Source organism: Chiroxiphia lanceolata, chromosome Z (genome assembly GCF_009829145.1).
Source record: "Chiroxiphia lanceolata isolate bChiLan1 chromosome Z, bChiLan1.pri, whole genome shotgun sequence".
NCBI classification, from domain to species: Eukaryota; Metazoa; Chordata; class Aves; order Passeriformes; family Pipridae; genus Chiroxiphia; species Chiroxiphia lanceolata.
Genome location: NC_045671.1, coordinates 36,891,326 through 36,917,645, shown reverse-complemented (window position 1 = coordinate 36,917,645; position 26,320 = coordinate 36,891,326). Strand labels below are relative to the sequence as shown.

At 41.9% G+C, this 26,320-nt stretch overlaps 1 protein-coding gene across 2 annotated transcripts in view; it reads left to right on the top strand.

Moving 5' to 3' along the window:
- Positions 1-26,320, top strand: part of FRMD3 (FERM domain containing 3) — a 150,954-nt gene that overhangs the window by 2,497 nt on the left and 122,137 nt on the right. Inside the window, exon 1 of one of the 2 annotated variants that reach the window (XM_032674946.1) lies at positions 4,584-4,745. The exons of the other annotated variant lie outside the window; for it this stretch is intronic. Within the exon in view, the coding sequence (XP_032530837.1) occupies positions 4,647-4,745 (99 nt within the window). The 5' untranslated portion in view covers positions 4,584-4,646. Of the gene's footprint in view, positions 1-4,583; positions 4,746-26,320 lie in introns of those variants that run through there. 2 annotated transcript variants of the gene reach the window in all.

The following is a 26,320-nucleotide window of genomic DNA, read 5'->3' as shown; positions in this document are numbered from 1 at the left end:
TCATAGACTGAGGAAATATATGAATGTGGCAGCCACTCTGCCTTCAGCATGAGGTGATCAGGCTCCTGTAGGTACTGAATTAACTGTAGACACCCAAAACCACTGGTTGTGGCACACGCAAAACCTGTTAATCTTTCAGCAGTGGTAGCTGCAAGGTTTCTCTGAGGCTGTTAGCAAGCTGGAAAAGTATTGCATGGATTGTGTGAAAGCAGCTAGAGAGAACCAGTAGTGAAAGAAGTTTTTGGGAACAGTAAGAAAAGGCAGCATGGGAAACTGAGAGAGTACTCTGCCTCCTGTAGTTTTCCTGACAATGGTATTAGAACAGTGGGACTGGCAGTATATTCCCTGAAAAGAGAAGAGTGTACAAAAGAAATGTTTTGATCCCTACTGATAAGAAAATCTTGGGAAGTCTTGGGACTCAATGAACCATGATAATCATCTAGCTGACTTTATCCTCGGAACCAAAGGCTGGGAACTGACATTTGCCTTCATGGTAATTGTCATGTGTGGATTAAAATCAATGTAAAAATTGGTCCAGTAGGCAAATTTCAGCTGTGGTGTTGTGCAATCCAGTTTAACTCAGACAAATGATGTGTTTGAGCTTCCAGATGACATCTGCCGGAAATTTGCTGAGAAGTTTGTACAGTAAATTCAACCCATCATACTTGCTGGAAGGGTGTATTGTAATGTTCTTCCCATACTTTGTTCTGAGGCTAAACTTTATTAGTGTTAGAAAACACCTGCTTCTGACTTACCTCTTCTCCCCCTGTGAGCCATGAATGTGGCTCACAACTACACCCAAGGAATGGGGAGGCCACAGGACTATCAGTGCCCTGCAAGCTGTCATAGAGCCCTACAGATTTTAGTAGGACTTTAGGTCTTTTTTACTGGGGTAATTGTGGTCAAATATATCACTGATAGCCCTGGAATTTTTAGTGGATTTGGAGTGACAGCTTGTTTAGGTCCCTTTGGAGTACAAACATGAAAATCCCAAGTCTTTTGGTACTGCTGTAATATAATGTAATATTTTACTTATCCTGTTACCTTCTCATTCATGCAATGAATATATAATGGTTTTTTACCGTTTTTGTAATGTAAAAGAAAGTAGAAACCCTGTGTGAATTCAAATTTCACCTTCTGATTCAACTCTGCCCTCAGTGAACAATATAACTTTTGCTATTTAAATATTTTTTTTTGTAATTTATGTATATTTTAATACTCTTATAGTTTACTAGAGATATGCATTAATATTTTATATAAAGTTTTCAAGTTACTGGTGTAATATTTATATGTGGGAGACCTTTTATTTCAAGATGCAACCCCCTGCTTTTTTTTTTTACAATTGTTTTTTATATAAAGTGATTTTTTTAATGATTACTTAAGATTGAAACAAAAAGATCCTGTAAATGTGGGATCTTTTGTTTGGTTTTTTTTCATATTTTGAATGCTTCCCAGTATGCCCAGCTCTTCAATTAGCTCATTGCTAATTTCAGCTTGGTGCTAGATATATTTTACAGTAGTACAATGTGAGTCTCAAAGGCAATTCCATTGACGACAACAAAAGTTTGGGGCCTTGGTATGAAAAAGTTGTTTGCCTTGTGAACTAGATCCTTCAGAAGTCATCCAAACTTTCTGCTTTGTAACAGGATCTCTAGAATTCTTAGGAAGCTAGCTTTTCTGTGGACTTTGTGACCTTGACAGCAAAACTCACTTTCCTGACTAGAGGAAACTACTCTCTGAACTTTTGGTTCATTGCCTAGCTCAATACCTAGCTCAACTCACCTTCCACTCTTCAGGATAAGCTCTGGAGAAGCATAATATCCAGATAATTTGTGTAGTAGATAATTCAGCTAAAATATTTTAGAGCTGGAGTTCCTAATCCTCCTGTATAAGGGAATTGGGTTAAATCTAAATTGTCGTAGACTTCATAAATTTTAATGAAGTCACTGTTTAGATATTGGTATCATGATCTCTGAGCAACAGCTAATTGCTGTGCGTGCTGTATGAGCTGTCTGTGAGACCCCTGCAAGGAGCCCAAGCTGAAGGCAATGAGTAGGTGTGGGCCTTGGGGAAGGAGGTTAGTGTGCTATGCAGGGCACCCCTGTGGTGACAGTGAGTTGGGTCTCTTGCCTACTTATGCTGCAAGTCAAGGTCTGACCCAAGGCAAGCAGTGTTTACAGCCGCAGCAATTGTATTTATAGATTAATCTTTGAGTATTTGGGGAAAAAAAACCAAAACCAAACCAAAACCAAAACAGATGTCTACATATTTGATTAAATTATAAACATTAATTGAAAGAGCTAATTGCTGTGATTGTCAGTTTTTGAAGGGAAAATCCTTGACTATTATGTTCTGTAATTTAGCTCCATAAAGAATCATCCCAAAATCAAAGTACTGCTCAAGATCACGAGTGTTCCCTGTTGTCTGTAAACATAACTTTGTCAGCAATTCAAAGGTAAATAGGAAGTATAAGCTACTGTCCCTTGGGCCATCCACATGAACTCATCTCAAAGCAAATTCAGTGACCAATTAGACAAACAAAGAATGGGAATGTGGCTACTGCATTGAGCAGTGACAGTTCTGACAGAGAAATATGTTATTTTTCTCACAGAGTTCTCAGGCACTTCAGGTCAACATGGTATGGGGTATTAAAGAAGCAAATAAAGTGGCAAAAAGATGAGTGGCCTGTCTTTAAAACAAGCAAGTAAAGTTTTGCTGAGTTCTGTGTTCCTGCAGCTGTGCTGCTGTCAGTACACACTAGTTCACACTTGCTGTGCAACAGTTTGAAGATGCAGGTTTCATATTATAGTCATCACTGTTGATGTAACTGAGAACTCTTGGGAAACTCATCCCTCTCCATGTGGTCCTGACAGTAAAGTAAAAAAAAACAAACAACCCTCAGACAGTGGTAAACTTTCACCTGCTCCCTAAATCTTCATCAATGGCTTAGTTCCCTCTTATAGTTCCCCTTTTGGATGGAGAAAGGTGTGCTACAGAGACTGAAGGGAAAGCTAAAATATCTGGGTTAGAAAGAAAAGATTCCTTCTGTACCAGAAGAAGGAAAATATGTGTCACCTGAGAGTCAATCCACGTGGGCTGAAATCTTGCTACTGAGTTCCCATGTTATACGACTGTAAGACAAAAGGTGTTATTTTATTATTAATGAGTGGATGTCCACAACTAACTGGTGTCTCAACTGATAAGGACCTTCTTCCATACCTTGTGGGCTGACTGCAGCTGTTGGGGTGAATAATCTCTTTTAAATACTCACTGGTGTCCTTCAGTATTCACTATGCAATTGGAAGCATTTATAATTTCTGAGAAGCATATGCGTATAGTTTTCTTTTATGTTTCACATTAAAGGGCTTTGCATATTTATTAGCTGATGGTAATATGAGCTTTATATACTTCTCATTTGTTTGTGGTTGTCTGTATTTCCTGCTGCTAGTGGTCCAGCAGAAAACTAAAGAAAGAGTTTACAGGGGTAGCAGCACTCTGGCTTTTATGTGAGATTTTCAAAAGATCAATACATTCACACAGAAATATTTTCAAAATATGAACATTTACAAGTAATCGCAGACAACTAGGCAAAATAACTGAAATACACCTTCTGTGCATCTTTTCTCTTTGTAAATTTCCAGTCACATCCCATTTTGTACTGGCTGTTCTTCATTTCACACTGCAAAGGGAAGTGCTCCTTTTTTAACACAATGCTGATCCATGTTTCAAGGCTGGTTAACGTTGGTGTTTGCTTCCTGCAAGGTTTTGCACTAATGGATATAGCCTTTTGTGATGGAGGACGTAATAATGAAGATACTGAATGCTGTATTTTCTTTCCCACTTAGACAATAAATGGGGTGAGAGCGCTGTTCCCTAATGGGTCATTTTTTCCCCTGAGGAAACAAGTTTCTAAGGCTTGTACTCTTACATTAAGTTGCATTATGTTTTCTTCTTTATCATTAGCGTACACTTATCTTTGGTGAGGTTTTTTTTATATAACTGTGTATATATGTATTTGGGTTCTCCTTCTGCCTCGGGCTATGTTGAGATACCCCGGGGACTCACATTCCTGGCGGGCAGGCAGCGTGGGGACGCCACTCTCCGCCAGCAGCCTGGGGGATGTCCCACCTTTGCAGGGCACCGGGCATTCCCAGGGGAGCACCAGTCGTTCAGGTGCACTTCAAACCAGGAGCAGCACGCCCGTAGCGGGGAAGGCAAACAATCGCGCTGCCTGTGTCCCTTCCGGCTGTGCCAGCCCCACGGAACTGAGCCCGGCAGAGCTCCCAGCCGGGGCCGGTGGGGCGGAGAAGCGGAAGGAGCAGGTGAGGGCAGAGAGGTGTCCCCGCGGGCCATGCCGTGCTGTGCCATGCCATGCCGGAGGCGGGCGCAGGAGGAGGCTGAGGCCGGCCAGCCGAGCGCATCCTGACGCAGCGGCGGCCGAGCCGCGGCGGGCGGGCGGGCGGATGGCGGGCGGCGGCGGGGAGCCGCGGGGCTGAGGGGCGGCGCTGCCGCCGCTCCGTGCCGTGCCGTGCCGTGCCGTGCCGATCCGTGCCGTGTCGCACCGAGCCGTGCCGTGGTCGGCCGGGTGCCGCTGCAGGCTGGCCCCCTGCGGCTGCCTGCGGGGCGGTGGCAGGCGGGCTGCCGGGATGATCCGGTTTCGAAGCTCAAGCATCAGGTCGCTGAGCGCGGAGATGAAATGCACCGTGCGGCTGCTGGACGACTCCGAGATCTCCTGCCACATCCAGGTGCCAGCGCGGAAAGGGGCGGCGGCGGCGGGGCGGCTCGGCGGGCGGTGGCTCCCCGGTCGCAGGGCCCGGGCGGCGGCTCGGCTCGGCTCGGCGCGGCCGCTGTGGGAGCTCCACTCCCCGCATTCCCCGTTGTCGGCGCGGAGCTCCGCGCACCTGCGGCGCGGGCAGACACGGCTGTTGTGCCGCCTCCCGCAGCTTGCACTGCACGGCCGGGAGCCCACCCGGCCGCGGCTGGTGCCGCGGGATCCGCCGGGCTCGGGCTCCCGCGGGCGGGAGGAGCCCTGCGGGTTGCTTGGTGCGGGCGAAGAGGGAGATGCCGGCGCTGCCTTGCCTGTCCCGCGGGACGGTAGCGGAGCGCCCCGGTGGGCACTGCTTGCTGCGGAGACGGTGTGAGGGAGGACCCGCTTTCCTATGCCGGGAAAGCCCTGGCTTGGGAGCAAGGCCCGCGGCGGGCGGTGTCAGGAATCGCAGTTACCGAGATAGCGGGCAGAGTTCAAACTGAAGCACTGTCCTCTCTTCCTCCTCATTTAAGGGAAAAGATAACTTACGGAAGGATTTTCAGTGATAGTAGTTGTGCAGTTGGAAGAAAAGCAACTTCGCTGTAGTCCCTCTTTCTAATTACTTAGCCCCTTTTTTATTCCTTCAAGTAAAAAGGATAAGGGTGCGAGGAGAAGTCTTTGAATTTCTGGTGGAGCAGCAATGTTTGTAGTGCGCGAAAGCAGGGGTATTTCAGGTGTCCCCACAAGAACCATAACTCTGGCACATTATGGAAGATTTAAAGATTCTTAAATTGCAAGTGTTAAAATTAAGTTACCCTCTAAAGTTTCCATGGCATTCAAGAATCACAGAGATTAATTTAGTATCCAAATCGGTTAGTGAGTAGCCTTTTAGGAAGTAGTTTATCGTTCACAGTTGATCTTTCTGTCTCTTTGGTAGTATGAAATAGGCGCAAATTCAAATTAAGTTAATGATCTTGTGCAAAGACCATTATGGCTTAAAAAAATCAAATGCCATGACATGCAAGCTACATTTTCGCTTGGACCAAATTATGGGTTTTGTTAGTTTCAATGGAGCTATTTAATACTAGAATAGAGGAGGAGAGTTCCAGTTAAAAGAGACCTACAACAATCACCTTAGTCCAACTGCCTGAGTGCTCCAGGACTGACCAAAAGTTAAAGCCTGTTACTAAGGGCATTGTCCAAATGTCCTGGCAGGCATTTGTGCCAAAAGGCACTGGCAGGTTTGGGGCATCGACTCCATGAAGCCTGGTCCAGTGTTTGACCACTCTCTTGGTAAAGTAAAGTTCCCTAATGTCCAGTCTCCCTGATGCAGTTTTGAACCATTCCCACATCTCCAGTCACTGTATCCCAGGGAGAAGAGATCAGCACATACCTCTCCACATCCCTCCTCAGGAAGCCGTACAGAGCAATGAGGTCACCCCTCAGCCCCTTCTCTCCAAACTACACAACCCCAGGGTCCTCAGCTGCTCCTCACAGGACATGCCTTCCAGCCCTTCCACCAGTGTTGTTGCCCTCCTGTGGACCATTCAAGGACCTTCACATCCTTCTCAAACTGTGGGGCCCAGCGCTGCACACAGGACTCAGGGTGAGGCCGCACCACGGCTGAGTACAGCGGGATGATCCGCTTTTGGCAGCTGCTGATGCTGTGCCTGATGCACACCAGGATGGGATTTGCCTTCCTGGCTGCCCGGGCACACTGCTGACTCACACTGAGCTGCTGCCCACCAGCACCCCCAGATCCCTCTGTAGGGCTGCCCTCCAACCAATCCTCTTGCAGACTGTAGTTGTGTACCAGTTACTCTCAAGCAGCATGTAGCCTGGATGTAACAGGAAATTACTGTAAACGTCTTGTACCTGTATCATTCTAGTGCTCTTCTAAATGAATAGCATGGTTATGAAATTATAGTTTTAATGGGTAGGAAGCAGCATGGCCTTCAGAGTCTTTTCTTGGAGCTTAATGCAAGCTTTCCATAACTTATTAGCATCTTTAAAAATAAGTCTCTTTAAACAAGGATGAATTTAAAGTCAGAATCTGAGATGGTGTCTTTACAGCTCTTTAGGTTTGTAGTATTTGGCGGATTTACACGTGCTAAGAGTATGCCCTTCAGTGCCCACAGGGTAGAAAAAAGAGTTATTACTTCAGGTGTTATGTTGTGCAAGGTGAGGTAATGAGCCCAGAACCAGTTGTATCGTATTGCATTGTTGTGCCTCATTCTGCATGTAATGCAAGCAGGGGAAAGTCACAGTTGAACATGTTTTAACTATTACAGTTCTAAGGGTAATTCTGAAGATTGAATTCTGTTACAATCTCATTTAGAACTTGTTTTTCTAAGTTTGCACACTGACAAAAATATTTAAAAGGTGGGAATGGCTCTGCTTGTTTTTTCCTCCTGCATTCCTGTAGGATTTTAGGTACTGAAATTCTAAATATGTAAATGCAGAACCTAGTATGAAGAACTACTTTGCTCTTGGTCACTTTATCAATTAATGATATTTCATAATTCCGATTTATCTGTCACTCTTTCCTGTGCCACACACTTCAAACTGCTTAATCCTGTTTGTAAGGTATCTACCCCTTACCTATCACTGTATAGACAGGGGAGATATAATCTAGCTGTATAATTTGTTTGTCTTCCTGTATGTGCATAGCTTTTAAGACATTAGACTAACAAATCCCAAACCACTCAACTTTTTGTCTTTAGCCTCTCTACTGGACCTGTATTTGAACTTCGTAATGTAGACAAAACTTACTAAGAGGTTTAGCAAATTTTTTTTTTTTAATGAAAAAAACCCCAACCCAGTTGCAAGTTACTTCTATATATGCATATCAATGCGTATTCAGTTGGACAAAATAGCCCAGATGATGTACTGCTGGGCTAACAGCAGAGATGCCAGGGTTGTGCCAGCTGGAACATGTTGGACAGCTGTGTTTTGGTCATTAAAAGGATAAGAAAGCCTAATTCTACAACACTGAGAAATGCCAGCAGAATCTCTTAGGGACACAGGATGCAGTAAGGAACTGTAATGACTGAAATTATAGCTGTGTGTTTTCAGGGGTAAGGGAGGGGAGATATGTGGCTGGTCTGGATGGTGAGGTGTGTGGCTGATGATCTGCTGCAGTTCAGCACACTAAGTTTTACAAAAGTATCCTACTTTCTCAAGTTTATCTTTTCAGCAGCTGGCTTGCACGTGTGGACTAGCGTCAGAGGACCCTGGTACCACTTCAGTGCAGAGATGTATGCTAATTTTTAGATGCACTGTAGATCTTTGACCCTACAAAATATGCAACCAGCATGGTGTGTTATTCAGTTAAAACATTTAGGAAAAGTAAGCAAGAGCAGATATATTTAGATGCTGAATATATATATATATGTGTATTTTTTCCTTCTTGTGTAGATTTCACAGTGTTTAGGTAGGAAAAGAAAATACATTTTTCCTTTTACTATTAAAGTTCTTTCAAAGCAATGTTTTGTCATAATAAAGCCTGCTTTCAGAAATTATGTTTTTTAGCAAAGTGTAGTGACAGCATAGAGGATGATGCGGGGAGAATCAGAAATGAATCATGCATTTGCAGATTCCAGCCAACTAGTTATCGAGTTGTGCAGCTGCCATGTAGGTCATCAAGTTGCTCAAGGCTAGGTTTGCAGCTCTAAGGTCAAGATTCAGTGTGTTGTCCTTCTCATCTGAGAGATTGTGTGACTGCAAATTAGCTAAAGTGGTGACAGACACAAGAAAGGGCTGGGGGCCAAGGAACACTTAACTAATTCTTGTGATGATGTTTATTTTCCCATATTTTTTCTTTGTGAAGTCTCTCTGGGACTTGATGTCAGGCAGTCTTAAAGCAGCAGTAGGGTGAAGCTGCAGTGGAACAGCTAAAATTGAGAGGTTATGAAAAACAGCCTGAAGGGCAGTGGCCACTGCCTGTTTCCATTGGCAAGAGAAAGAGGTGACCTGCTTGTGCAGCCTGCCTGATAGAGCACAGAACTAAGGTTTGAAAGAGGGTAGTGGGGGAAATACATCTTTGAAACTACTGGAAATGTATCTGGAGTAGCAAAAAGACCTCCTTTCTTGAGGTATTAATGTGGTGCTTCTGAGTAATTGCCATAATGGGCACCTTCTGTTTTTGAAGGCTTCAAGCAATAACTTAATGCACCCATTTAAGGTTTTGGTAACAACAGCCTAAACCAAGTCTTGGTTTAAGCCTGGCCAGTTGCTCACTGCTTGGTAAAAAGTTTACTTTACTCCTTGATCTGTTCAGGTCCAGTTGTGAAAAACTGGAGAAAAGGTTGGCATGAATGTGGCTTTTCTCTCAGTTGGAGCTTGTTATTGATGTTGGTAGTGAACTTTCCTGTCTGTGTGTTTACTTGTAGAAATACTGCATGAGTGGATCTTCTTGTGGCTGAGCCCATATGTAAAATTGTGTAGTAATGGGGGCTTTTTAATGACACAGGTTTTGCTTTGTATGAGCTTTCCCAAGCAAAGTTCTGTATTGATATTCCCAAAAATATCAATTTGCTACATGTGGTGGTTTGAGAGCCCCACAATCCAATTCCTGAGTCCAAGCCCCCCTCCCACATCTCAGCCCAGTGTGAGATGGGTTTTCCAGACACCACACAAGACTCAAAATGGGGGTAAGGAAATATATATTACAATGACTGTACAGATAAATATTATATTACACACACAATCTCAACTATCTCTACCATGATAAATCAGTATTTACAATGGATCAAATCTCTTCTCTCTCCAAATAAAAATCCAGGAGGGAAGAAGGAAGAGATCCTTTCCACTCTCAGAGCAGCAGTGTCTCTAGGGCATCAGTCTCTCCCTCTCCCTCTCTCTCTCTCTCTCTCTCTCTCTCTCTTCCATGCAGCTGTAGCTGGATCACCTTTTCCAAATACACACGAGGGGGATCTCCAAGTGCCTCTCGGCCCTTTGACTCCAAGTGAGGGTCTTTTTCTTCCGTGGGCTGCGTTTACCAGGACAAAGGACACTTCACCACGTTGTATCAATGAAGTGCAGAAGCTTTTGTGACGATCCCTATCTTCAGGGGATTCAAATTCCCTTACAGAGCTCCTGGACTCTGATCTCAGGCTGCTGGCTTAGTTTAGCAGCAGCAGGGGGTGAAGCCCTCCTCCGCATTCCTTTGGCCATCCCTGTCCAACTCCGGGAAGCCCTGAGCTTCTCAGCTCCTCTCTTTTCGGTGCTGTAGCACTCTAAGACTCTTCTCGAGTCCATCCTCCTCCTCCTCTCTAGGAGGTCTCAGAGGGGTTTGGGGAGTTTGTTTCAGTTCTTACCCAAATTCTCTCTCTCTTCAGACAACTCTGTGTCTCTCTGATTAGCTGCGTGCTTGGTTTGCTGCTTCTTCAGTTCTTATCTCCTTCTGGCTCTCTGCCACCGTTTCTCTGTATGCTGCTCTTGCTGCTGCTCACGGTGGAGGAGAAAAACTCCCAGCTTCTCAGCTACAGATACTTAGTCCAGTCTAACACTGTTCCAAGTCCCTGTAGCCCCCCAGCTGGGGGCTGGGGGGGGCCATAGCCCCCAGTGGGGCTTCAGGCCCCTCAGCTCGTGGCTTCAGAACATGGCCACCTCTCCAACAACAACTACTACTTCTACTCTTCTTTTCTGGTCTGGGCGATATGTTTATATTTTGCAGAAGCACTCATTGGCTCAACTCCAAGGGGAACCACCCCCTGGGGGTTTACCATTTTATAACTTTAGGGGGAAAACTGTTTCCCCCCCCACCCCCCCTACACTACAGCTCTTTAAAACAAATGTATCTAAATAGTTATTTGATTGTTGTTTAAAAGAAGAAACTTGAATTTCTTGAGCAAGGAAAAGACATAATTTTTAAAAACTGGTTTAGAAATCAAGAAGAAAATAAGCAGAGCAAAGCTTTGATTTACTCATGGTCAGTTCTTAGACCTTTTACTTCTTTTTGCGTAAGTTAAAATGAAGGTGACAAAATCTGAGAAAGCTCATTCCTTTCTGCCACTGTGTAAAATGGCTTTGTGCTTTTCAAACCTTAATTTGCGATCAGCTTCTGTGCAGTTTGAATTCTGTTGCCAGTAGTTCCGGTAACAATTTGCATGCTTGACTTTTTTTTTTTTCTAATTTTCTGTTAAATGTGATGTACACTGTTCTGTCCTATTCTTTTTGTAGCACATTGATGACTGGAAAGTTACCTTCCTGCTTAATATTTTCTGCTTGATCTGTGTCTTGCAGGCACATGCTAAATTTAATAGAAATCTGCTTTCCAGAGAACTCTTTAAAATTCTCATCACTCAATAAAATGTAAAAAACAAAATAACATGCTGAAGCAGGCTGTGAAGTAAAAGAGTAGTGACCATGAATCTCACTGTAAGAGTATGCTGAATGTTGATGATTTGGAAAAAATAAGTGGGAAAGGGAAGGCAGCATGAGAATGAAAAGAGCAGCGAGGCCAGAGATGAGAAGAAGGTGGGGGACGATAGCTGCAAAAAAGGAGAGGTTAAAGGATTATGTAGACAGCAGGCAGGAGATTTAGCGAATTTATATTTATCCTGTAAGCAATGTCAGAACCGTAACCAGCAAGTGCCTTGAGCTGCTGGATTGATACTATAACAGTTAAAAATAGTAAGATGAGATCAGAAGGGGGATGCAAGTTAGGACCAATTCCTTTCCGTGTTCTGTTGGCGTGTTTTAGAAACTGCACACTAGTGCTTGTATTCCTGACTTTATGATTGAGCCTCTAATTGTACAGTTACAATAGGTACTCTTGGCAAGAGTTTCAGATGAGAAGACTCTCTAATTAAGCTAAGACCATGGGTTAATGCTACCTCTGTTGTAATTGGAGGTGTTCGATTAAAGTTGCTGTAACGTGTGTTTTCATGTTTGTTTGGGGTTTTGTTTTGGTTGGTTGGTTTTTTAAAAAGTAATAACTTACGGATGTGCTCTTAGCTTCTTCCAGGGATGAAAAGAAAACAATAGTGCTGCTTGAAAGTTACTAGGGTGTTGGGACTTCTCATTACAAATTAAGAAATTAATTGCCTTGATAGCCTTTGATAAGTGTTTCTGATACTTGATATTTGCTTAACATCGATTTCTCTATCTCTTGTAAAGGAAAGGAACATTACCTATATGTAATACTGCCATATTGCTACCAAATCATGAACTCTGTTGTTGTATTTTGCTATTTTTAAATGAAAACACAAAGTTGTTTATGCAGGATTTTATCCAATATATACTAAACTGCAGCGGAACTGCTTTAGTGTTTGGCTAAAACTTATTAATATGTTGAATTCTATCTATCTTAAAGACTGTGATCTTGTCTTTCATTTTAACGGTCTATTTACTGTATATTGTGATTGTAAATTATGCTTTGATTGCTAGTAAATGAAGGTGGGGGAGCTGAGATGTGTGCTTAGTGACTTGCCCAAGCCATAGTTGAAGATGAACATGTATTTCAGTAAATAGAAACAATGGAGGTGATAATTTAATATATCGGTGAGGCCTGGTGCTGAAGTGTAGAGGAAAAAAAGTTATGAAAAATGCAAGTATCCTTAGACAAAATGATGTAGTTAAAAGGACAGTTACTAGTTTAAAATGTAAGTATATTGTTTTCATTTTTACCCTCCTTTCATTTCTTTTCCGCTTTGCATAAAATTTTTTACATTCTTTGTTGTCATGCGTGTTTGGACACTAGCTGAACGGTAGGGGTGGAGCTGTAGTAATAATAGAAGGCAACTGGAAAATCAATAGCAGAATGCACCACAGCTTATATCTCCAAACTGCAAATCATCATTTTGACCCTGTGAGGTGGAAAAGTGGCTCCCATGAGATAGAGTGCTTTGTGGGAACTTCATGCATTCTTTCATCTTGAAAGGGCTTTTGGCACCTCATAAGGCTTAGTCTTCTTAGACCTTGAGATGCCCTCATCTCTTTATGGATCTTCAGTGCAAAGATACTAGTACAGGAGGCAGCCGAGAAGTGATCGTTTGGTGAAATTAACTGGCCAAAATGAATCATTGGTGAGGAAGTACTGTATTTTCACTTTTTGGTTGTATTTGCCTAGATCGAATTTTCTGTCGAGGTCAGGAATTATTTAATAGCATATATCAGTGGTCCTGAAGTTATCTTTAACAAAAGGAGAGATTAGTGTCTTTTCTATAGGAAGGTGAAATAGGAAGTCTGTGTGATTGTTACTGGTCCCCTGGAACAGACATTTTATTAAACATTAAAGGTTTAAACACTTAGGTTAAAGAATGGAAGAAATGGCAGCTGATTTTTCTCTTTCTCCTCAAAAAAAGCATGTGGACTGGGATGACTCGAGAGTAATTCTCTCTGTGATAAAATGGTTGTTTTCTGTAGCACAGGTCTCTGTTCTTCTGGATATTTTACCTTATTAAATCAAACATACCAAAATGGCTCTCTTCATCTTCTTGTTGTTCTCTCTCACTTTTTGAACTCTCCCTCCATTCTCTAGTGTGGATAATATCAACTTGTTGGCAGAGTTTGTAATGTCCAGATAATCCTTCTCTCCCTTTCCTGTTAAAATTAAGCTGTCAGCAGATAACTTTGATTGAGTCTTTCCCTGCTGCATATTGAATATCTCTCCTCATAGTTCTTCCTTCAGCTGGGGCTTCTTCTCTGTTCCTTCATTTTTAATTGCTTAAATACAGCCTCACTTTTCTCCCTAGCCTTGTTTTCTCAGAGACCCATTCTAGACCTTACAAATCACATTTTTGTTCCTGTTGGATTTCCTTCTTCTCACTCTGTTTTAATTCCTTTTCTGATAGTGAAAACACAGTTGTAATAATTCAGCAGTAAATGAATTAATGCTATCTCTTTTTCTCTCTGGTATGAAATAGTAATGATAATGATAACAACAACAATAATAATAATAGCAATGACATACTTTTGGTGGAGGTTTATTGATAATCAGCTCTCACCATTTCACTGTGCTGTCAAGATAGATGCTGTTCTATGGCAGTAGTAGGCCAAGTGTCAACAGTAATCATTATATTCCTGTTCGTCAGAGTTATTGAAGAATGAGCATTGATAATCTAGTACTGTTAAATTTAGAGAAAAAATTTGCCCTGACTGAAAGTTTCTGCTGGCTGGAAACTTGAGAAAAATGTATCATACCAATCTGTATAATGTTAAGTAAATATATAAAATTTGTCAAGGTTGCTCACAACTAGAAAAGAGAAAGTATGGACAATACACTTGTAGTGGGTTGATGCTGGCTGGATGCCAGGTACCCAGTAAAGCCTCTTTCTCCCTCCCCTCTGCAAGAACAGAGGAGAGAAAATGTGGTGAAGGGTTCATGAGTTGAGATAAGAACCGGGAGAGATCACTCACTGACCATCATCACAAGCAAAACAGACTCAGAATGGGCATGTTAATTAAATTTATTACTAATAGAATCAGAGCAGGAGAATGAGAAGTAAAATAAATCTTAAAAATGCCTTCCCCCCACCCCTCCTTCCTTCCAAGTTCTACCTCCTTCCCTCCAGTGGCACGGGGAGACGTAATCACATGGTGATTACGGTCAGTTGTTTTTACCGTGGCTCAAAGAGAGGAGTCCTTCACCTGCTCCTGTGGGGTCCTGCCCATGGGAGACATTCATGAACTTCTCCAGCCTGAGTCCATCCCACAGGCAGGAGTTCTTCACAGACTGCTGCAATGTGGGTCACATTTCCACAGGGTGCAGTCCTCCATGAACAGGCTGCTCCAGTGTGGGTCCCCCACAGAGTCATAAGTCCTGCCAGGAAAACCTGCTCCAGCGTGGGCTGCTCTCTCCATGGGTTAGCAGGCCCCTGCCACGACCTTGCTCCAGCATGGGCCTCTGATGGGCTCACAGCCTCCTTTGGGCATCCACCCAGTCTAGTGTAGGTTTCCTCCATAGGCTGCAGGTGGGTCTTTGCACCCCCATTGACCTCCATGGGCTTCAGGGGCACAGCTGCCTCACCATGGTCTGCACCACAGGCTGCAAGAGAACCTCAGATCCGGTGCCTGGAGCACTTCCTTCCCCTTCTTCTCCACTGACCTTGGTGTCTACATTGTTGTTCATGTGTTCTCACTCTTCTTTTGCTGCAATTTTCTTCTGCCCAATAACTTTTTTTTTCCCCCTCCTTAAATATGTTATCACAGGTGTGTTACTGTCATCCCTGGTTGGCTCAGCCTTGGCCAGTGGTGCGTCTGTGCTGGAGTCATCTGGCATTGGCTCTGCTGGATGTGGGGGAAGCTTCTGGCAGCTTCTCACAGAAGCCACCCCGGTAGCCTCCCCCACTACCCAGACCTGGCTACAGAAACCAAATACTTACCTTCAGTTCTTTTTCAGCAGAAGTATTCACAAATGGAAATAACTACTGCAATAGCTGGAAATCTGACCATTCAAAATAATTGCAGTGAGAAACATAAGTATTAAGTGGCTGCAAAATGATTGCTCTTTAAATGTTCCCTTTGAAAAATATGTCAAATGAGTCAACATCTTCATTAAAAGTACCTGGTATTTTTCCCTTGTTTACTTAAGCCCCAGAAAAAAGTAAACAATCTGAATGGAGGGTGTGTTTTGCTCCTTGCAAATGTATTATCTCACAATGATATTTTTCCCCATAACAACTCTAATTGGGATAGAATTGTACTTAAAAAAACTTCACACCAAAATGATTTGCATCTGCCCATTTTTTGTCCTGGTGTGGTAATATGTAAGCTTAGTATAAAAGGGCACATGTTACAAAGATGACTGTGTATTTCTGACAACACTGTGTAAAACCTTTTTCATGCTCTCCGTATATATATGCCCACTGTATATACTGTAACAGAAGTAAAAAAGAAATGGGATTACAAAATGAAAACAAAACCACAATCCTCTCACCCTCCAAACCCAAACAGTATCAGAAGAATTTAGAACAGGAATTAATAATTTATTAAATATAAATGAGGTCAAATCATGTGGAAATTAATGCGTGAAGGTCAGACTGTGTTGTTACCAGGCACAGAAGCTAGTCAAACATTTTTGTCTCCAAAACAGTGTCTACATGTGAACTACCTTTTGGGAGTTTTTCCTGGACTCTTCTATCTGCCAGGTGATGCCTCAGAACTAGTCAGAAAGAATGTTAATTGCAAAGACAGTACTTTTGTCAGGGAGCGCTCTAGCAGTTTGCTAGTATGGGTGGTGGATTTCAACCCCCCAGAATGCTTGAAGGGTTTTAGTAGTTTTAGTATAAATGCAATCTCTGTCTTCAACAAGAAAAAGAAGAAAGAAAAAAAAGATTTTGTGGATGACTAAAGATGTATTTTATAGTTTGGTACTAAAACATGTGAAATCGTAGCTGTGTTCATGACACTGTCCTTTTAAGTGGAAAATCTGAAGTATTGTGAGGAAGATCTTAAACAGTCAGTGGCAGTTTAATCAGGAGTAACACTGTTTTTAGTAGGTGCTTACTGAACAGCTGTGTTTTGAATCTGTGGCTGTAATTCTTGGATTTGTACCTGTAATCTGTTCTGGGATAACAGATTCTTGATTTTTCTTCCTTCTTTTCTTTGTTTGTTTGAATGCTCTTAGCAACAGAGTCTAATACAAAAGTACTCTGCAGAACTTCAGGTAGTGGTGTTCTTTTTGGTTTTATTTTTACGGGCACAAACTTCAAGCCCTATAGTAGAGTGAGAAATGAGTCATGGTTATTTCTTTATTTCTTTGAACAGTAATTGCAAAAATGCAGATGAGATTCTCTATGGAGTGCTATGCATGTCACAGAGATGCTACATTGCATACTTCTAATCCTGTTTCTTTAGGCTTTTCAGAATAAAGGACAGCTGATTCTTCCCATTCACTCTATTAATTTAAAATTGAGTAACAAAGATAAATGCTGCACAATCAGAGAGTGATGGTTGCTCTTGTGTTAGGTGGGACAGTTAGCTGGGGTGCATGTTAAACTCTGAAGCTGTGCTGGGCCAGCCTGAACTTAAGTGACTTCAAGGTTTCATCTTGAGACATTCAGTGTGCCAGTTGGTGGAGTGAACCACACACATTGACCCTGCTTACTCCTACTCTGTGAGTTTTCTTTAGCTCCATCCTGGTAAAGGAAAGGAAATGGCAGAGGCTTTCACAGATGATGCCGTGAGTGATTCAGTCTGCAAATTCAACCATTCATATAAAATCTCTCCAGCAGCTCGCTGTGACCCTGGCAGTTGCTAAGTGCAGATCCAGGGAGGCTTTCTGTTTTGACTGGAGAATCCACTCACATTGCCAGGATTTCCCGATTAGTTTTCTCATATGGTCTGGCAGTTGGCACATAACGGCCACCAGAACAGAGAAGACTTGAGCAGGAGTTGTCAGTCCCCAAACCAAACCATGCTCCTGGCTTGTGGACATTAAAGCAAGAGGAGTGGCATATCTAAGTGGAAAATGAATAATCTACACAGTTTCAGGACAGTGTGTTCAGAACAGTTCTGGTTATTTTTTGTGCATGGATTATATGCACCAAATAAGAAGCAATTTTCATCCTCTAGTTTCTTGAGAATCAGAGTCTGGTTTCTATCTTGCCCAGAGGAGTTTATGGCATAATTTCAGTGAAAACACAGTCAGAGAATGCCTAATTCATATTGTGATGATGAGACCTCACAAAGTAATTTATGCAGTTGGTCTGAGTTTTAACTTAGGGGGGGGAAAAATGCTGCTGTAGAAAAGAAGTTCCAGGAGTGGGATGCTGATATATGTGGGGAAGAGAACAAGTGTGTGGTTGTGTAGAGAGTTCAGTGGTTATGTGATGCGATGCAAAGACAACAGTATTGACTTCAACTTTCCAGCATTTGCACCTGTTTTTTTGGTTTATTCTGTTACGTAGAAGCTCTTTCCAGTGAAAGAACACATGGTTCTTAAATCTACAATTACAATCACTGAAGTAATTATTACTACTCTAATATGCTCCCCTCCTTATTCCATATTTCACATTTGCTTTAAGGTATCAAGGGATGAGCTGTTTCATTTAGGTTTATGTAAATAACTTGCTGTCTCCCTGCTCTGTTGGAGGCTTGTGCAGCGTATGGATGTAGCAAGAACTACAGGGGTTGGGTTGGATAGGGGCAGAAGGGGAAGTAGGAATTGTAGTTCTTCTCTGCAGCCCCAGTGGTTTTGATTGCTGCTCCTGCCTTTCAGCAGCTCTTAGTTTACTGCTCTCTCCATCATGGATTAAGATATCAATACTGTGCCTAAATCCAGACTCCCTTTGGAGGCCATCATCTAACTCACCAGTTGCATCTCTTTTTCATTACCCTTTTCTTCAGTCTACCAAACAGTTTTCAGTCTTTTTACAGAGATTGTAAAAAGCGCTTCTAAGTTATGATTTTTACTTTTCCTTTGGAATGTCTTGGAAACAGAAGCCTAGATTGGTTTATAAGCATAATTTCCTGGTTTGTTGGCTCCTGTGATTATTTCAGAGTCTGTTCCAGAATTGTTATAGATTCTGCAGATCATTGCTTGCTTTTGTCCATTGATGTTTTTCACCACCAAGGTACTTTTTTGATCATCATTTTGATGACAATGATCTACAGTTAGTCTTTGGACTGTGATTACCAGAAGTTTCATGCTATATTTTGTAAAGGGTTTGTTTTTCTGTTTTTTTTGTTTTGTTGGTTTGATTTGTTTGTTTTGGTAATCTTTTGTAATTTACTGGTTCAGTGAATTATCTTGGCTCACTTGTTATATTTTGTTGCTCTTGTATCATACTCCCTGCATAGGGTACTGCATATATATGTGTGTTTGTATACATCCTGTAACTTACCTGTAACAATCTGTATAGTTGTAAGGCTTTTACAATATTCTAATTATTTGTATGTCTTTTTTTACAATTTATAAGAATCAAGTTTTGTAACAACCAGTCTGTCCTTAAAACCTTCAATTTATACACCTTCTTGGTCAATAGCTAGGTATTCTTACCAGTTTAATTTATTTTAATTGGTTTTAAAATGAGAAAAATCTTTATTTCAAAGATTTCAATGCTAATTCAAAGTACATTTTTTCCTGTCTTTTACAAAGCCTTAATGATATTTACCTATTTTTAAATTGAGATTGAGCACTTTCAGTTTCTGTAGTACAGATTTTTGACATGAAAAAGTCCTGAATGATACTGGGGTGATTCAGGTATAGTGGAAATGTTTCTGTGTCCTGCAGGTGCTTTTATATAGCATGAGGAAATGAATAATTTTTGAAAACTAAACCCCCTTTTCTCCCTAGATGAATTTTCTGTTAAAACTGAGCACTGCCAATATATTCTTCTGTATGAATATTCACATATTTTAATTTTGTATGTGTGTGCACTAGAATTTGTTTACGCATCCAATCTAAACAAGATGTTTAAACTATGTACAGGAAATGGTATGTAGTTTTCTCTCGTGAGGTGGTGAGTAGTTCAGTGGGTATCTTGTGTCCTGAAAAACTAGATACCAACTGAACGTTTTCATAGCTCCAACATCTGTTTTTTCACAGTTCTTTTCTTACTCTGTGAATGCACTTCTTGCTTTGTGATCAGAACTATATTGTAATCCAAAAACTGTAAGAAAGTTGCATTTCCTTTTCAGCTTTTCCATATATAGTCTGCATTCTGAGGATAGAAGAACTTTCACTGCATTTGATATGTTTCCATTAACTTACTTTTAAAAGCTTTATCTTTATTGGTTAGAAAATTAAAGGGAAGGTGCAGATGTTGATTTAGTTGCCTTCCCCTTCTTCTCCCCCCCCCCCCATTCACAGGAGGAGCTTTTGGTCATTTTGAGGGCACTGATTTCTAGTAGTGATTTTGATGCTCAGCTTCTGCTTAGACTAACAGTACTTCAGTGGTACTCCAAGAAGGATGAAAGTCTACCAGGTGTTGACAGGTATGACCCAAGAAGTACTATGTTCTACTGGCAGGTTACCAGTTATGCTGGTGATGTCCTTGCTCCTCCCCTGCCTCAAACAGAACTCTGAGGTTCTCTTGCTGCCTTTCTCAGTACTGCTAGTATCCTTTTTACCATCCTTTTTTTCTATGAAGCAAATCTCTTTGCTTTCACACTTGGCCACACAGGTAGTTTGCTGAGTAAGTAAATTCTTTTTTCTGTTCACAGCACTGAAGTGGTTTTTTCCACTCACTCCTAGTTTCTGCTTTTTAAAGAACAAGCAGGTAGGCACAGTGACACGTAAATTCTTTTTGACAATCCCAATTTGCTGACTTTGCAGTGCTCAGAGAAGAAGAGTTATGATCATGGTGAACTGCAGAGCTACATAATGTTTGGCACTTCTCTGAGAGATGCAGAAGAAATTGCATTTTCTAACCTTCCTCTTCTTTCTCTCTCTCCAGAGGATTCAGTGCTTACGCAGTAACCAAAACATTTGCTGGAGGAGAATTCTGAGTGTTTTAGCCTGCAGACTGAATGAGGAAGAAAGATTATGAATCCATGGGGAAGCCAATTTAATGAATTCCGTTTTCCTATTGTGTCCATACAAATTTGATATTGCTTTGTAATTAAAATTGAATCTGCTTCTACAGAATATTGTTTTTCTCATTTTGAACTGTTTAGCCTTTCCCATGTATTTCTGAAATAGATCACCTAAATGTATTCTTGTGAAAGGAGGTAAATAAAAGGGAAAGTACTGTTTCCCAAAAGTGCAGTGGAATTCCTGTACCAGAATGGTATTTGCAGAAATACCATTACTTGAGTTGTCCTGCTGAGAGAGAGGTTTCTGATTTATGAATGAGATAATTGTATATTTCTGTTCAAAGTAAACATAATTTTGACACAGTTCGTGAACACATGATATTTTATGTACTCACTGGAATAAAGAAACCACAGTGCTGTCTTGGGCACTTAGTCCGTAGTTAATGCTGTACCTACTTTCAGCTAAATCAGAAATTAAAATGAATTCCAGCACTTGAGGGAGGATTTTATACACTCTGGAGAAAAGTGAGTCTGTAAAGCCTTAATGATTGCTCCTTCATCTATGCAGATATGCTTTAACTGGTGCAGATCTGCTGTAATATTGATGATATCCTTCATCTTGTTAGTGGCCCAAAAGTAACAGAGCATAGTCAAATTTTGTTCTTTGTGTAGGGAGACCACAAATGGTGGTTCATATAAGGATATGAACTATGGCTATGGATTTGGCATGTAACATGCTTTCTGTTAAGTGAATGAAAAATGTTTAATGCTCTGATTTTGTGTACTGGGCACTTCCAATGGCTTAGCTGGCATGACAAATTTTAAAAAGCAAATTCTGAAACAGTTCCCTGACAGTGAGGCAATTAATAAAATGTTGCAAGATATAATGTTGAGTGACTGCCTTTATCTCCAAACAAGAATGAGAGTGCTTGGAGGTACAAGTCGCCTGTTGCTTTCCATCTGTCTTGATCTTCGTGGTTTGGAGATTTGATGAAGAATTTGGCATTTAGAACACAGCAGTAGTGAGTGAAAAATTAAATGTGGGTAATATGAAGGTTTAGCCAGACTGGGCAGTAGTGGAGGTTAGTTTTACTAATTTACAATATGAGATTGCAAATGCCTGTAGGGGGGCTGCAGTGACCCACAGTCATAGTCAGGACTTCTCCTAGGAAATGAGCTGACTGATGTGGTCCAGTCCCTCAGAGAAATGAGATGCTTTACATGAATTTTGTGGCTGTAGTAGGACTACTCATCCTCTAATGTCTATTTATAATGCTCCTATGGGGAGTTAGATTTTAAGGATAAAAGGAGATTTTAAGGATAAAAGCTGCTGTTGGGAGAGAGGCTGTAATGGCTGTTTAATTTGGAGCACTTCCTGAGTTCTGCAAGAATGACTATAAAATTCCAAATTGGAATAGAAACACTAATGCTCTCCCCTCTGTGCGTGTAGATACATTCATATGGGAAGATATTTCCTGAGATTCAAATTCCCTAAGAGGCATTTAGTTCCTCAGGTGACTGTATGGGATAGTGTCTTGCACTGCACTGGAACTTGTCTTCTGCAGAACTCATGAATGAGAATGTGCTTTGCTACATCCAGTGTGGAAAACCAAGACACCATCCATATTTATTGCCTGCCTTCTGAGCTTCTCCTGTTTTGCACAGAGTGGAGACAGAGCTTGCATTAATCACAGTGTAGCTGCATCAGGGTCACTGTGTCCCTCTAAGGTGCTCAGGAGAGAAGTAGACATCCAGGGTATCTCTACATTGTCACTGCTCCAGAGTTGGTGGGATTTAATTGATAAATTTGTTTTTCTGCTGGGTGGGGTAGATATTGTGTCCCAGAGAGATGTTAAGGATTAAGCTTTCCTGTGTCTTCGTGATTCACACCAGCAAAGCTATTACCTTATGTACAGCGGTGTTACTGCTGGAATTCAGGCACACCAGGTCATCTGAAGCATTATGTTTTTCAATATTGTTTACAAGACAACCATTTGGAAGTACAAATAGAGAGCACAACACAGGAAGCATTTGGAATTTCCAGAAACTACACCATATGCCTCTCAGAGGCTTATAATTTGGTGAAGACAGAATCATGTTCTTTCAGAGCCCATTGTTCCTCAGTGTTAGAATTGTCACAGATTTTCAGTGTACCCTTTTCTGCTTTCTTGCAAAAGAATTTATGCTAGTAAATTGTTTTTCTCTACCATATTACCCTTTTATTTTTGCAGGATTTGCCATTTTTAAATTATAAATGTATGTAGTGCAATTTTCATTAAGATGTCTGTTATTTAATTTCTGTAATTTAAAAAAGCCAAACCAGACAACTAAAACTCAGATACTTAATTTGTCTTAGTATATCTAATGAATGCAAGGAGCTTAGAGCCAACATGCAAGTGACAGCTTGACACAGAGTGAAACATGTGGAGTGCATTTCCATGTATGGTGATAGCAATGTTTGCTACATTATCACAATAGTGCCACAGAGCCTAAAGCATGGATGAAGACACTATTTTGCTATGCAAACACAAAGATACACATCCTAGTCATGTCTAAGGACACAGACACACAATGGAATAGTATACTATATATATAAATAAAACAGCTTGCTACCATTTAGACGAGAAGTTGTACTTGAATTTGTATGTGGTCTTAGTTCATGGCAAACAGCAGTGAAAATACTGCAGTCTGAAACCTTTTTACCAATACATTTTAATATGTTGCAATTGGACAGTGTTCACCAAGGCAGGCAGTAACTATTGAATCATCAAATGCAACTGAGTTCCTTTTTGAGCCCATGTTCTGAGCCCAAGTTCTTAAATTAAGACTGTTGCCAAGATAGTCACCTGCAGTCATAGAAATAACACTGGGCAGTGTGATGTATTGGTCTCTTGATATATTGTCAAGGAAATTTTTTTATCAAGGAAAAGGGGGATTGGAACATTACAATGGAATGTATTTTGGGTTCTATTTTTTCTGAGAAAGGTCTGGCTGTAAGGAAATATAGACTGTGTTTCTTGTTTTGGAAGTTTAAGAAGTGTACTGTGGGAGCTGAGAAGGATAGGTGATTGTTATTCTCTCTCACTCATGAGGAATGAGACAAGGAGGCATAAAGTGAGAGGGTCCTGATTGGCACCTCATATGCTGAGTTACAGCTGGGAACAGGAGGATGAAGATTAGCTGGTGGAAATGATGAAAATACTGGAAGGGCCACAAAATGCTTTAGGTTGGATGGGATCACTGCAAGTCATTTAGTACAACCTCTCTGCTCGAGCAGGCTTCCCTAGAGCACTGTCCTACTCAGGATTGTGTCCAGACAGATTTGAATATCTCCAGTGAGGGAGACTCCATAAATTCTCTGGACCGCCTGTTCTAGTGCACAATCACTCATACAGTAAAGAAGTTCTTCCTCGTGTTTAAGTAGAACTTCCTGTACATCAGTTTCTGCCTGTTGCCTTTACATCCTTTTGCTTGGCACTAGAAGAAGAGCCTGGATCCATCCTTTTGACACCTTCCCTTCAGACACTTTTTTGCACTGACAAGATCCCCTCTCAGTCTTTTCTCCAGGCTAAAAAGGCACAACTCCCTCAGTCTTTGCTCATACCTGAGGAGCTCCAGTCCTTTAATCATCTTCTTAGCCCTCTGCTGGACCCCCACCAGGAGCTCTGTGTCTCTCTTGTCCAGAGGAGCCCAGAATTGGACACAGCACTGCAGATGTAGCCTCATCAGGGCTGAGTAGAGGAGCATGATCACCTCCCTTGACCTGCTGGCAATGCTCTTCCTAATGCATCCCAGGGTACTCTTGGACACAAGGGCACACTGCTGGCTCATGGAAAGCTTGTTGTCCGTGAGGACCCCCAAGTTCTTCCCCAAAGAGCTGCTTTCCAGCAGGTCAGTTCCCAGCCTATGCTGGTGCCTTTGTTGAATTTCAGCTTGTTCCTCCCTGCCCATCTCTCCAACCTGTTGAGGTCCTTCTGAAGGGCTGCACAGCACTGTGGGGTATCAGTCACTCCTCCCAGCTTTGTGTCATCAGTGACCTTGCTGAGGAGACACGTGTCCCTTCATCCAAGTCACTGATGAATAAGTTAACCAACAGTGGGCCCAGTATTGAACCTTGGGGGACACCACTAGTGACAGGTCTCCAACTAGACCCTGTGACACCTATTATGACCCTCTGGGATCTGCTGTTCATCTAGTTCTCAATCCACCTCAGCATCCACTCATCAAGACTATACTTTGTGACTTTGACTTTGAAGATTTTATGCTGTCTAAAGCCTTACTAAATTCCAGGTAGACAACACTCTCCCATCATCCACCCAGCCAGTTGTCCCATCATAGAAGGCAATCAGGTTGCTTAAGTATAATTTCCCTTTGGTGAATCCATGCTGACTGCTCCTGATTGCCTTGTCTTTCATGTGCTCAGAAATGGCATCCAGGATAAGCCATTCCATCACCTTTCCAGAGACTGAGATGAGGCTGACTGGCTGGTAGTTCCCTGGGTCCTCCCTCTTGCCCTTTTTGAAGACTGGGTTGACATTTGCTTTCTTCCAGTCCTCAGGCACCTCTCCTGATTGCCATGACTTTTCAAAGATGATCGTGAGTAGCCCAGCTATGGTATCTGCCAGCTCTGTCAGGACATACGGATGCCTCATGTCAGGGCCCGTGGACCTGTGAACGTCAGGCTCACCTAAGTGATCTTTACCCCAGTCTTCCTTGACCAAGGGAAAGTCTGCCTTCCTCCAGACTTTGTCCCTGGTCTCCTGGGTTACGGATTCCTAGGGCTGGTGAAACAAAGAAAGCATTCAATATTTCTGTTTTCTCTGGTGCCTCTTTTGCAATGGTCCCTGTTCCATACAGAAGCGGGGTCACACTGTCCTTTCTGTTGTTGATGTATTTGAAAAAGCCCTTCTTCTTATCCTTGACATCCTTGTCCAGATTAATTCCAAATCGGCTTTGGCCTTTCTTGTTGCATTTCTGCATGCTCTGACAACATCTCTATGTTCATCCCAGGTGGCCTGTCCTTGTTTTCACCTTCTGCATATGTCTGAGTTTTGATAGGAGTTCCTTGCTCATCTATGCAGTTCTCTTTTGCTTTATTTCTTGCTCACCAGGATGCACTGGTCTTGAGCCTGAGTGAAGTAATCCTAGAATATTTGCTCTCTAGGACACCCCTTCCATGCAGGACATGAGATTCTTCCCAGAAGGTCCCTGAAGAGGCTGAAAGTAGCTCTCCCAAAGTCCAGTGCTGTGATCTTTCTCATTGCCCTGTTTTCTCCTCACATAATACAGAACTACATGATGTCATGGTCACTGTAACCAAGGCTGCCCCCAACCTTCATATCTGCAACCAGACCTACCATTTTAGTTAATATAAAGTCCAGCAGCCCACCTTCTCTTGTTGGCTACTCCATCTTGTTGGTTCCACGTAGGAGAAAGTTGTCATCAGTGCTTTCCAAAAATCTCGTTTGGTTTGTGCTTTGCTGTGTTGTTCTTCCAACAGATATTAGGGTGGCTGAACTCCCCCTTGAGAACCAGGGACTGTGACTGTACAAAGGGATATACTGAAGCAGTAGACCAGGGAAAAGATCTTTGCATCATTGTTTGGAAAGATACCAGTGGAGCAGAATGGCATTTGGCAGGCTAGAGGATATGATATTGGGATAATGTGGTCACAAAATGATGGTAGCAAAATAATGTCTTGTTTTATTATACCCTTGTCTGCTTAGGGGTTAGGATGAATAAGGATTATTTGTAATAAGAATATGATTTTAGGAAACAAAGTAGGTGTGTGTTATGAGAGCATGAGTTTTGTCATATTTCAAAATTAACTGAGCAAGTAAGAGGTTTTTAAAAGCCTTCCTTGACAGGCCAAGGATGCATGGGCTGTGAAGCTGGTTGTGTATTAGGTGTACTTCCAAGAAGGTAATAAATGTCTGGATGCTTAGCAGTGGAACCCAATTTCAATTAATAAATTACATTTTAATACTTCTTTGTTTTGAATTTGGCATGGGGAATCCTGAATGATTGCTAGTGCCCAGTTGTGTGCTGGCATGGTCACAGTCTTCTGGATGATATAACCTAGATTTACACTTGCCCTGTTTTGGCATTATCCATAATGTCAGCTACAAATTACTAAGTTAAAGAACTTAA